This window comes from Sceloporus occidentalis, unplaced genomic scaffold (genome assembly GCF_023333645.1).
Source record: "Sceloporus occidentalis isolate IW3139 unplaced genomic scaffold, rSceOcc1.0.p SCAF_133, whole genome shotgun sequence".
In the NCBI taxonomy this organism is placed as follows: domain Eukaryota; kingdom Metazoa; phylum Chordata; class Lepidosauria; order Squamata; family Phrynosomatidae; genus Sceloporus; species Sceloporus occidentalis.
This window is the reverse complement of record NW_028317113.1, coordinates 2,176,134-2,189,140: the sequence shown is the minus strand read 5'-3', so window position 1 is coordinate 2,189,140 and position 13,007 is coordinate 2,176,134. Positions and strand designations below refer to the sequence as shown.

Genomic DNA, 13,007 nt, shown 5'->3' with positions numbered 1-13,007 from the left:
TTACTCCAAAGGTCATTTCAAGAGCTTAGTTGACACGGAGGCCACTAGACCCTTTCCAAGTTCTATTTGTAAATCACATTTAGTGATATTCATTATTATTATTATCATAGAACACAAGAGAAACTGACATATGTATATTGAATATACAGTATGTACCTATAATGAAATGTGTTGTATTTTAAACTCTCCAGCAGCATCATTTTACACACTGCTACAAGGGACGAACCCTTTACAAACATACACAAATTCACTCCAGTTAACCACTTTGCTGTTATGCAAAGGATTTGTAAAACACTGATACTGCGTAACACACATAATAGCAAACAAAATAAATCCATAAAAATAAATACATTTGTACCACTTCTGATATGACCTAGATTGTCTTTAGCTATATACAATACGTAAAGAGTATGATCTACATTTCCCTTTAATGATATGATTTTTGGACTCTACATTTTCATTTAAAATAAAATTCTCCAGACCCATTTCAAATGGCAGAGGGGTGTGAAGGACGTTTTGTCTGCACTATTTTCTGTTTGGACCCCTTTGTTTCATCCTCGTCGTCCTCGTTCTCACTCTCGCACACATGGACTACCACACTGGGTGTGGATTCTGTCCCTGCATGAAGTTCATACTTCTCCCCTGAGGACATAACAGACCACGGTTAGTATGTTTACCTACTAGTCTCTTGTATATTCCAAAAGGCTAGCTTTTTGTTGATAGCAGAACCTACCTGGGCCTAGTTTAGAAACAGCACACAGTAGATCATAGTCAATGACTGGAGTTGGATCTTCACTCTGCTTCCATCCAACAGGAGGGGATGCTGGTGGTGAAATCAAAAACTGCTTTGTAGGCTGGGGTGGCAACAGAAAAGAATTCTCCCCTTCCTCATTTGATACTTGTACCTAGACAGAGAAAAATTAGCTGATGGTATCATCAATGGCTAATGGACAGAAACAAGTTGGGTATTTAAGAGGACAACAATCGCATTCTGAGATGTTTGTGAAAAATCACACACACACCACAAAAATACAACCCTGTTCTTGTCCCAAATGAAACAAGCTAAGGAGAAAATACATTAAGCTATTCTTTATTAATGGGAGAACCTATTCATGTCTCAAGCAGACTAGGATCTCTGACATAATACTGGTGTGACAGGCTTCCAACTCCAAATTCAGATTACCATATTGTGGTAGATATGGGAAAATTACTTTTTTATTATTATTATTATGTCACTTTAACCCCTTCGTGACAAAGGCTGATTTTACTTTTTGTACCCTTCGTGACAATGGCCTTTTTAACATTTCTGCGCTGCTCGTGTTTAGCTGTAATTTTTTTTCTTTCCCGTTTACTGAACCCACACACATTAGATATTGTTTTTTTCAGGACAAGAAGGGCTTTCTTTAGATGACATTGTTTTGATTGTATCATATTATTTACTACTAAAAAAAGTATAAAATATGGTGAAAAATTTAGAAAAAAATGACTGTTTCTAACTTTTAGTTGAAAAATCTTTTACTCATCTATAAAAGGTAATGAAAAAACCTGCTAAATGGATTCTACTATTTGTCCTGAGTTTAGAAATACCCAATGTTTTCATGTTTTTTTGCTTTTTTCTACCCATTATGGGGCAATAAGTACAAGTAGCGTTTTGCTATTTCAAAGCCATTTTTTCCAAATCTGGTAATTCTTCCCCCCATGTGCCATTTCGGGTATCTTTGAACCCGGCCAATGCAATTTACCCCATCAAATCATATATTTTTGAAAACTAGACAGCCCAGGGTATTCCAAATGCTAGTATTTTAACTATTTCCATGCACCATATCTACCACCAGTTTTTGTCAAACTTTGTGGTAGTCATTTTTTTGCATTTGTTTTTTCACACACATTTTACTTCAGGTATGAATTAAAAGGTTCTCGTTTATGTCACTATCACAAAACACCCCAATATGTGTTCAGCAACATCTCCTGAGTACAGCGATACCTCACATGAATGATTTTGCCTGGCTGTTTGGGGGCAAAAGGGCCACATTTAGGGCATGCGCATTTTTCAATGTTGAACTTTGGCATTTGGGGATCCACTGCCTATGCCCTATTTGGTACATCTTTGAGTCGGGCCATTTCAGTGTGCCCAATAAACCCATATATTTTTGAAAACTAGACACCCCAGGGTATTTCAAATGCTAGTATTTTAACTCTTTCCATGCACCATATCTACCACCAGTCTTTGCCAAACTTTGTGGTGGTCATTTTTTTGCATTTGGTTTTCCACACACATTTTACTTCAGGTATGAATTAAAAAGTTCTCGTATATGTCACTATCACAAAACACCCCAATATGTGTTCAGCAACATCTCCTGAGTACAGCGATACCTCACATGAATGATTTTGCCTGGCCGTTTGGGGGCAAAAGGGCCACATTTGGGGCATGCGCATTTTTCAATGTTGAACTTTGGCATTTGGGGATCCACTGCCTATGCCCTATTTGGTACATCTTTGAGTCGGGCCATTTCAGTGTGCCCAATAAACCCATATATTTTTGAAAACTAGACACCCCAGGGTATTTCAAATGCTAGTATTTTAACTCTTTCCATGCACCATATCTACCACCAGTCTTTGCCAAACTTTGTGGTAGTCATTTTTTTGCATTTGGTTTTCCACACACATTTTACTTCAGGTATGAATTAAAAAGTTCTCGTATATGTCACTATCACAAAACACATTTTACATGCACACATTTTACCACCAGCATGTTTTCAAAGTTTGCAGTAGTATTTTTGTGTGTGTATTTTTCCCACACACACCTACTTTATGTATGAATTTACAGCTCCTGGTATATGCCGCTGTCACACGACACCCCATAATGTGTTCAGCAACATCTCCTGAGTGCAGTGATACCCCACATGCATGGGTTTGTCATTTTGTGGGAACTAAAAGGCCACATTTGGTACGTGTGCATTTTTCTAATTGGAAATTAGGTGTGTGGCCATCCTTCCCCCGGTGTTAATTGGGACGTTGTTGAACCTGGCCAATTCAATTTACCCCATCAAATCATACCTTTTTTAAAAGTAGACACCCCACGGGCATTTAATATGCCAGTATTTTAACTCTTTCCATGCGAGAATTGTTTTAAGCTAATATGCTAATTTTAGGACTTGCTCACAAAAATATATTTTTTATATATATATATATATTTTTTTTGTCTTTTTTTAAAAAAAAAATTTTAACATTTTTTTTCAACTTGGAGGTTCCCCTGATAGTGACATCAGTGGGAAATGATTTTTACATTTTACTAGTTTTTTACTATTTTTTTTCTAATTATTATTAATTTTATTTTATTTTTTAATTTATTTTTACTAATCACACTGTGATTAGAAAGCTGGGTTCCATTGACTTGCATGGTGAATGCAGTACCTGTATTCAACCTGCAAGTGGAGCCAAAGTTCTCTAGATGGTCTGGACCATCTAGCGAACTTTTAAAATTTGTTGGTTCCTGTTACAGGGCAGCGGCCATCTTGCTTGATGGCGAAGATCATCGGCAGCTGCGGCTGTGACCGCTCTCCGGAGCGGTCACAGCCCATCGAAAGGTATGTGTTTGGTGTCGCTGGATGCCTCCTGATCGAGGCATTCCAGCGACACCATTTAAGTTTAGGAGGCGATCGTCGATCGCCTCCTAAACGCTTTTAAAACGGGCGTCCGCCGCCATACAAAGTATGGCAGATGTTGACGCCCCGTGGAGGGGCCAGAGATGGCCCCTTCGTTCCGATTGCGGCGTTGCTGAATGCCTCGAGGTCGAGGCATTCAGCAACGTTTTTTGGGTGCAGAAAGCGAAAACAGATCGCTTTCTGCACCCGTTTAAAGACGTGCCGGTCCTGGCACGTCAATTGTCGTAAAGCATATGCTTTTCCGTGTCGTGCCAGGACCGGCAATTGTCGTTAAGGGGTTAAGGAACTTCTAAAAAAACTCAACCCCCCCCCCAAACAACATACAGTATAGATGGTTACACTCGATCACTATCTAGTAAATACTCACTAGATGCATTTGCTCCTTTCCAAACCCTGCGGCTAGCACCAGGGCTGGTTCGGTAAATGATTGTGATTTATTCACACCTCCGTGCACATGCGCATGAACATTGATTTCAATGGAGCCAATCACTGGCAAGAATAATTGAGCCACTGAGGCAGCTGCATATTCCCCCAGGGTACTTATTATGCATTCTTTAGTAGTAAGTTAACCCTAAAAGGAAATCCCATTTCAGTGATGCATCACTTTTACAATCTCCAGGAACTGGGCAAATCATAAGATATAGTGAAGGATAAAAATGACCTCCAGAAAGCGTATGTTTTTTAAAAATGTTCTTGAAGGGATTAAATGGTCAAAATATCTCTTTATACCCTTAACCATACAATGCTCTAGTTTTTATTTTGCTATATTTTTGGGGTTAGCGGGTAGTGTAGGGGATTTCTTCATCTACCAGAAGAGCGGCAGCGCATTTCAAGGCTTTTTAAATGCCAATTATTTTTAACCTTTACTTATTGGCGTTTACATTATATGTCATATGAGAGATACATTCAACACTTGAAAGAGAGTGTGATAGAGAAATGACTGATTGATTAGTAGCCATTGAATATATGGGGTAAAAGTCTAGGTTGAGCGTCCAAGATACTTGTTGCATTAACCCATCCGGATATCACGAACCAGGACAGACAGCTTAAGAAGCCCAACAGGTACAAAATAAATCAATATGCACTGTATTATCTACATAGATCCAAAAGATAAACAGGACACACAATTAGATATTCAAATAAAGTTACTAGAAAAACCAAAGGCAAGGTGTGCAGGACAATTACATGTCCTTCCACAAGCAAATCAAAGTCAGGGTTTATGTTAAACAACTATTAAGAGTAAAGTAACCATACTTACTGTACTTTTCCTTGGGTTCAGCTAATACCTTTTCAGTAATTATCAATTTTAAAATGGAACTGTAATCCAAAAATGACTTGCATGCCCTTCAAAAAGGACAGAGATCTATCTAAATATAGTCCCAATGAAGGCACAGCCCAAGAGGCATTTTTGTTTACATTCTTAGGTGGACAGTCATAGAGCTCCTTATCGAGCTGCTGATCTAAGTTTTCAAGACAAATCTCTTCCTCTGCACATTTTAAATGTACAGGCACACATGAACCCTTTAGGCCTACTGGATAACAAATCATCTTCACATTCCTACTAACCACAACTCCATTCTGCTCTGGTGATTTGATTTTAGCTGCACTCACATAATGTTGTCTTCTGTCCACTCCTGTTTATTTTTCTGGCCTATTCCCATCAGATTCCAGCTCCCAGTAAGTAAAAGGAACACCACCAGAAGGTTGAGGAGCCAAAAAAATGTCATGACCAGTGATAAAAGATACATGTTTACATTGTGTGACCTGATGTACCAATTATCGTAGAGGGTGTCATTAATAACATTGTGTAGAATATTACATTGGTTTGACCTATTTTGCAAATTCCTGTCAGTTGAATCATTAATATTATATAGGAGTCATAGGACTAGTAAATAGGACACCATGTTTAGCACATGCAAGTTCAGCTGTTTGCTCAATAAAAATATGCCTTTACTATTGGTACCGGAGATTAATATTTTAATGTAGGCCTTTGAGATTGTGAAAAGAAAACAAGCAACAAGTTATGGAGTAAGCTGCTTGCTTAACGGACAAAATGACTCTAGGTCCTGTTTATATCCCCACTATTACATCATGTACTGTACATTTAAAACAAAATAAACAAATGTTTATCTGCGTTCCCATAACAACAGTTATGAAGAACTGAAACTATTATGTAAAAGTAATCTAGGGGGTACATTACCCTATGATAGCATAGACAATATGATACCTAGTATTATATTGTCAACAGATACAGATTCTGCAAAATAAATAATAAAAATGACAAAAACATACATCCCCTCCCCTTAGCACTACCCCCAAACCCTGGTGCCTGGGTTTGTCGAGCCTTGCCATACACTAACATTCATTTACACACAATAAATCCATACAGACACATGCTTGTGCTCACAAACAGTAATGCACACACACACAGTAATGCACACACGCTTACATTCTACACACACACATGCTAACACCATACACTCTAACACTATGTGCTGGCATACACACTCATACTAATGCCATACTGCAACATAAACATACACGCTAGCACCGCACACTTGCATACATGCAGACACAAACTGGCTAACAATATACAATATAAAATAACACAATTTAACACTACAGACACATACACACTGAATCTGTCACTACAATACAATAGACATACTGAGTCTGACACTATACATTAACACACACACATAAACGGACTCCAGCACTATACATATAACACTGACACTACAGTATACACAGTCACAGACACTCACAGGCCGACTCCAGCACTATACACAAACACTCATAGCTACACTCCAGCGTGATACATTTACACACAGAATCTGACATTACAGTACACACACACTGACCTCAGCACTATACATATACACACACTGACTCCAGTACTATACATATACACACACAAACACACTGACTCTGACACTACAGTACACACACACACACTGACCCCAACACTTAACATAGACACACACACATAAACACCAACTACTCTCCCACATCGTACAGACCAGTAATGCCACTGCCTATTTTATGCGTAATGGACACTATGTGACCACGCTGGGAGCCTCAATGCACCCGCTTCACCCAGCCCAAAAGGAAAGCACTGGATTCATGGTGGCAGCCCTGGCACCTGGAGTTTGTCGAGCCCTGCCTTAAGCATAAAAAATAAAAAAAAATAAGTATATATATATTATTTATTTTTTTTTATTATTTTTTTTTGTTTTTACACACTACCTATCACAATTATTATTTTTTGCATGTTACTATAGTTTAAAATCAAACCCCTATTTGTTCTATATAAAATTGTTTAATTCAAACACAAAAAAAAACCGGGAATATTAATTAAGCCCACGTATGGTAAAAATGGACCCCAAATATATACGTTATTTGGGGTACTAAAAACTAGTGATTGAGTTAACATTCTCTGTTTATTATTATGACATTATAACAGCCAGGTATCTGTCATTAGTTTCTTTGCATAAATGTAGTTAGTTCTAGCAGATTTTTTAATTTGAGGAAAAACACAGGATCCAATCAAAATTCAGCTATCATCTGAGTAGAAGATAGAACCAGCTGGGTCTGTCTAGATCCTGCTGGGACTGCACACATTGCAATCAACAATGCAAGGCTACTTGCTGATCACAGTGTGTTAAACAGTGTACTGTGTAGAAGAAACTCTAAGCAAAAAAAGTGGGGCATTTTTAAGTATATTTGTGGGTACATCAATCATGGAAGAAGGGAATCTTGATTATACCAATATATAATAAAAATAACAAAATAAGCATTCAAGTATCCAGTGTTTCCATTCCCTTACCAGTTTACTAAAATACAGGACTGCTTGCAGCAGCGAACTCCTGAAGTCAAAGCTCATTACCTTTACGCACCTATCTAAAGTTCAGTCTTATATGATATTTTATTATGTATGATGTATTATTTTGTAACAATATTGCATGTGCAATGTCTAGCCACTATCATTTTCTAACAGCAGGAAAAGATAAAACAGTTTGTAAAGCAAATGTAGAAGGCAATTAAACCTTTACCGGGAGGGATGCTACAAAAGCATAGAGACGGGGAGGTGTGCAACATTATTTCCTGTACATGTTATTCTCGGCTATGGTTTTATATGCATACACTTGGGCATCTAACGTTAAAATGATCTACTTGGGGTACAAGAACTTTAAGTTTAGCATTTAAAACTGACATCAATGGATGTAATGAAGTGTTTGGTTATATTACTTGATTGAAATTCATTTTAAAAAAAGCCACATAGGGTTTCTTTTAATGCTACAATATATTAAGTTTTGTTTTCTTGCGGGTGAAACTTGCCAATAGTGGGCCCCTCATAATGAAGTGAAGTGAGGGAACTGAACATACAACTCTCCCGCCAACCCATCCTTTAACCCCTTAAGTACAATGGGCAGTCCCATTGATAAAACTGTGCATTGAGGGGTTAAATCAATACACTCCTCTCTACAGGTAATTGAATTGTACTTCTTAAAAATGTTTAATTGAATGAAAGTGATTAACATTACCTAAAAGACTATATCATGCCTTCACGATAGCAAATGCAAATAGCAGAACAAAGTTTTGAAATAAAATGTAAACCTAACTTAATAAAAATTATGTTAATCTGAACTATATATATATATATATATATATATATATATACATATATATATATATATTTGAATGTGTCACAGCGACACATAGTGGTGAAATACTGCAATTACAAAATTCAGTACGATGCCCCGTCAACGAGTGCTGGGCCGACACCATAATGGAGGGCAGCTGTGGTTTCACAAAGTTAATGGTTAGTTTTATTGACTTTTAGCCTGGTATTGATTCTTCGCATGATCACCCCCATGCTCAATAGTAATCCTTACTTGCTTCCTCTTTATCTTTTCTCGTGAAGTTGGAGTACTTTCTGAACATAATAATATGATATCACAAATACTGTAAACTAATTAGAATGCTATCAGCCCAGTAAACATTTCTTTGGCTGCAGATGGATATTCTTACATGCACATTGCTGAGCAGGAGATACAAAGCAAGGAAAGAAGCAGGGTTCTTTGGGCTGGAGGCACCAAATGTAGAGGAGGTTCGGATATGAAAAATTACATTTACATAAGAGAATGTAAAATCAAAATTTACATAAAAGAATTTGAATAAGTAACCCATCAACATTGAAATGCAGTGATTATACCAATACAGAAAAATGGTATTGTGCAAAGAATATAGACAAGCATGTTAGGAAAAAACAGTCCACAAAGTGCCACCAAATTTCCAATACAAATACTCCAAGTTAAACCTTACTTACATATTTCATAGCAAATGTCATTAGATCTTAAAATTCCCTGGGTATAGAGGCCCTGAAGTACACCCTTCTAAATCTGGATGTAAACCACCCCCAGTACACCGTATGCAAAGGATTCATAGGTAATAAATGGAAAATGTGACATGGTCCTTGGAGAAACAACCATAACAACTGACATACAAATCAACTGGATGCGCCAACTAAATCAATATTTCCTTCACATGAACAGAAGTTATTTCTGGGAGAAGGGTGCAAGATATGCAATGGGAGTTATGTATAAAGAGATATTATTGTGGAAAGTGGTAAAAGTGGAGCAATCACAATAGAAGAGCCCGCATCGAGTCGGACGATAGATAAGATAGCCAGCCCGCTAAATACACACGTGTATTTTTCCATTGCATCATTAGACATATGAATGAGCTCCTCCATCACTCTTATCTCCTCCACGCGGGCCACCCAAAGGCGCAGGGAAGGGGCCTCCGAGCGTTTCCAGAATAACGGTATCAAGCTGCGGGCCGCATTGAGAAGATGGCGTAATGCCGTGGTTTTAACCAGGGTCTGTGAGGGTCCACCATGCAGAAGAAGAGCAAGGCCCGGGGAAAGCGGAATCAACCGACCCATCGCTTCCCCCGAACCTCGGAATACACCTTGCCAGAATGGTTTGAGACTGCTGCAACCCCACCAAAGGTGCAGGTAAGTGCCGGGTTCCGAGCCACATCTCCAGCAGGAAGGATTGCTGCCAGGGAAGAGCCTGGCAAGTGACACAGGGGTCCTATACCACATCGACAACAATTTATAGGCTGTCTCCTGGTTGTGCCCCATATTTACCAGGTTGCATGAAAATTTTGTTCTTAATATAGTTACATATAGGACTGCAACAACTAATCAATAATATTGATAATAATCAATGATGAAAATTGTTGCCAACAAATTTAATTATCGATTAGTTGAAGCGATTTTGATCAAATATAAGATGCATCGCACATATAAGATGCATCGCGCAGACGTTCACCGCCTGCCCCTACTAAACACCAGTCTGGAGCACGGGGGTAAGTTTTGGGGGAGGAGGTGCAGAGTGACATATTAGGGGGGCAGAGTGGCATATCTTGGTGGGCAGAGTGGCATATAGAGGGTTATAAGGCATATCAGGGGCACAGTGGCATATTTGGGGTATAAAGGCATATTAGAGGGCACTATGGCATATAGGGCATATCTGGGGAGGGCAAAATGACACATCTGGGGGTATAAGGCATGCAGGGGGTATAAGGCATATCTGGGAGGCAGTATGGCAAGCCAGGGCTCAAATGTGCATAACGGGGCAGGTTGGGAAATAAAAACAAGAAATGCATTTTTTCTCAGTTTTTTTTTTATTCTGCTGTTTGTTTTTAACATCCAGTTTGTTAATTAAATTATTTGAAACAAAAAATTTACAGACCTTCCCCGACTGTCAGAGAGAATTCCCCGCACTGGAACTCTCCTCTTTGACAGTTGGGGGAAGGTCTGCGCGATGGACGCAGACAACCCCCGCTGCTAACCGCACCTCCTTCCGGCTGCAACGGAAGTTGCCTACGCGAATCGCGTAGACGTCTACCCGCTGCCCCGACTACACAGCAGGGAGTCGTAAGCACTGATAAGTTTTTTTTTTTGGGGGGGGGAGTGCTAAATGGGGGGATAAGACAGGAGGATCCAGGTCCCCTGCAGCGCTGCGGGGGATCTGGAGCTTAGTCTCATAGTCAGACCTCTATTTGACGACCCTGATTATAAGACGAGGGGTATTTTTCATTTGCTCTGAAAAAAAACCTTGTCTTTTAATCGAGAAAATACGGTATGTTCCCATTGTACAGTGCTGTGGAATACAATGGCGCTATATAAAAAAATAAATAATAATATTAGCAAAGTAGTGCAATAAAACGTTATTCAGAATGGCAAAATACCACATGGTCTGCATCACATTACCAAAACAGCAGGCTTGGTCTTGATCTTAAAAGCTTTATATTAGTTCATCCTGTAGGCTTGAAAAGCTAGATGAATCTACTATTCTGCAATTATATTGTATCATCAACACAATTTAACGAGACTTAGCAGCTATTGTAATGCCACAGTTATGCACCTATTTTTATCAGTGAATACATAGCAATAGACAATTACATCCCATACTCTACCTGTGCAAAGTAAAGTTTTAATTTCTTTCCGTTGAAACTGGATTCATGAAGCTCAATTCTGGCTCTTGCTGCGGCTTCCGGATTGCTGAAGTTAATTCTTACGCGCCTGAAGCTTTTAAACATCTGGAAGGAAACCTGCTCATCGTATACTGTGAATAGGGCTTTGAATCTTTCCTGCAAAGGTAAGAGAAAAATAAAATATTTAATGACCTTATATTTTCACTCAAAAACAATCACTAATTTAAAAGAGCATTTGTGAGATTAGGCACGGCAGTTGGATGAGAGGGGCTGGTTCGAAATCGGCATTCCAATTGATCCCAAAGCTGTTCAGTGGGGATACGGTCAGGGCTCTATGCAGGCTGCTCATGCTCTTTACACCACTCAGCAAACCATGTCTTTATACACTTTGCTTTGTCTACAGTGGTACAGTCATGTTGGAACAGTAAATCATCTTTCCCAAACCAATGCCACAAAGTTGGAAGCATACAATTGTCTAAAATGTCTTCGTATGTTGCAGCATTAACATTGCCCTTCACTTGAACTAAGGGGCCTACCCCAAACCTTGTAAAACAGCCCCAGATCACTATCCCTCATCCACCAAACTTTACAGTAGACACTATGCATTCTGATAGGTAGCTTTCTACTGGCATTTGCCAAACCCAGATTCATCCATCATCACTCCAGAGAACACATTTCCACTGTTCCAGAGTCTAGTTGTGGAGCGCTTTACACCACTCCAGCCGACACTTGGCAATGCACATAGTGACCTTTGTTTTGTGTGAAGCTGATAGGCCATGGAAACCCATTTCATGAAGATCCCAACGCACAGTGCTTACTCTGTAGTGAGTAATGCTATGCACTTCAGCACTTGGTGGCCCTGTTCTGTGGTCTACAGCTTTGTGGCTAAGCTGTTGTTACTCCTAGATGCTTTCACTTCACGACAATAGCACTCACAGTGAACTAGGGCAAATCTAGCAGGGGCAGACATTTCACAAACTTACTTGTGGCAAAGGTGGCATCCTCAGACAGCGCCACGTTTAAAGTCACTGAGCTCTACGAAATGACCCATTCTATTGCAAATGTTTGTCTATGGAGATGATATGCCTATGTGCTTGGTTTTATATACCTGCAAGCAACAGGTGTGGCTGAAACAACTAAACTTGAAAATTAGAACGTGTCCAGTTGACCAAATGTATATAACTAAAACTATAAGCAGTCTAATATTTAAGAGAATGTCTCATATATACCTTTTGTTCATCCACCTCAAACACAGAATCATGGACACTACAGGCAAACAGAGATGCAGGAAGGTCACTGAGATCCATTAGCGCCTCAAGATCATCATCATTTTCGCCAAATATCATCTCTTCCTCCTCTTCCTCTTCCTGGTCACTGCTGTAGAGATCTGAGCTTTCATTCCAAGACTTCATGGTGTCCCTCAACATGTTTCTTTTTTGGCAGCTACCTTTGTTTCCCCAGTTTCTTAAGTAAACCTACAAAACAGAATAAGCCAAGGTAAATGATCTACCACAGCATCTCATTCTGGACTCCTCCCGGGCACCTTGCAGACTTACTTTTCCCACTGGCTCACTGACGGTTTACTTGTGTGTAATTATAGCCTACAGAAGTAAATGCATGTGTATACCAACATTGTGTCTGCGGTACTGAGCAAAGTTGGGGGTCCCTTGTGACCACTGGTTTAGGAAGCATATCTGCCAGGCTCTTCAGAGGGGAGGAGTGTGATCCAGAGCCAAGCTAGATCAAGTATCTACTGGGTTTGTCAGCCTTGGTTAATAAATAGGCTCATGTAGCTGGTTTACCTACTACTGGTGTGGAACTCAAGGTTCTAAATAA

At 39.3% G+C, this 13,007-nt stretch overlaps 1 protein-coding gene across 1 annotated transcript; it reads right to left on the bottom strand.

Annotated features, from left to right (window-relative positions):
* Window positions 1-487: 487 nt before the first annotated feature.
* LOC149281402 (calcipressin-3-like) lies at window positions 488-12,598 on the bottom strand. The gene is made up of 4 exons (XM_089499328.1): window positions 12,401-12,598; window positions 11,154-11,327; window positions 734-905; window positions 488-642 (listed from the first exon to the last, which is right to left on the bottom strand). The coding sequence occupies exons 1-4, from the start codon at window positions 12,596-12,598 to the stop codon at window positions 488-490; spliced, it is 699 nt and encodes a 232-aa protein (XP_089355454.1).
* Window positions 12,599-13,007: the final 409 nt, after the last annotated feature.

What these genes read in the sequence shown, in the direction of transcription:
- LOC149281402 (XM_089499328.1), bottom strand. Translation starts at nt 12,598, where the DNA reads ATGTTGAGGGACACCATGAAGTCTTGGAATGAAAGCTCAGATCTCTAC. An exon ending in TTGAGGTGGATGAACAAAAG is followed by an intron (nt 11,328 to 12,400) that starts GTATATATGAGA and finishes TTACCTTTGCAG; the next exon opens with GAAAGATTCAAAGCCCTATT. An exon ending in TGTTTCTAAACTAGGCCCAG is followed by an intron (nt 643 to 733) that starts GTAGGTTCTGCT and finishes TTATGTCCTCAG; the next exon opens with GGGAGAAGTATGAACTTCAT.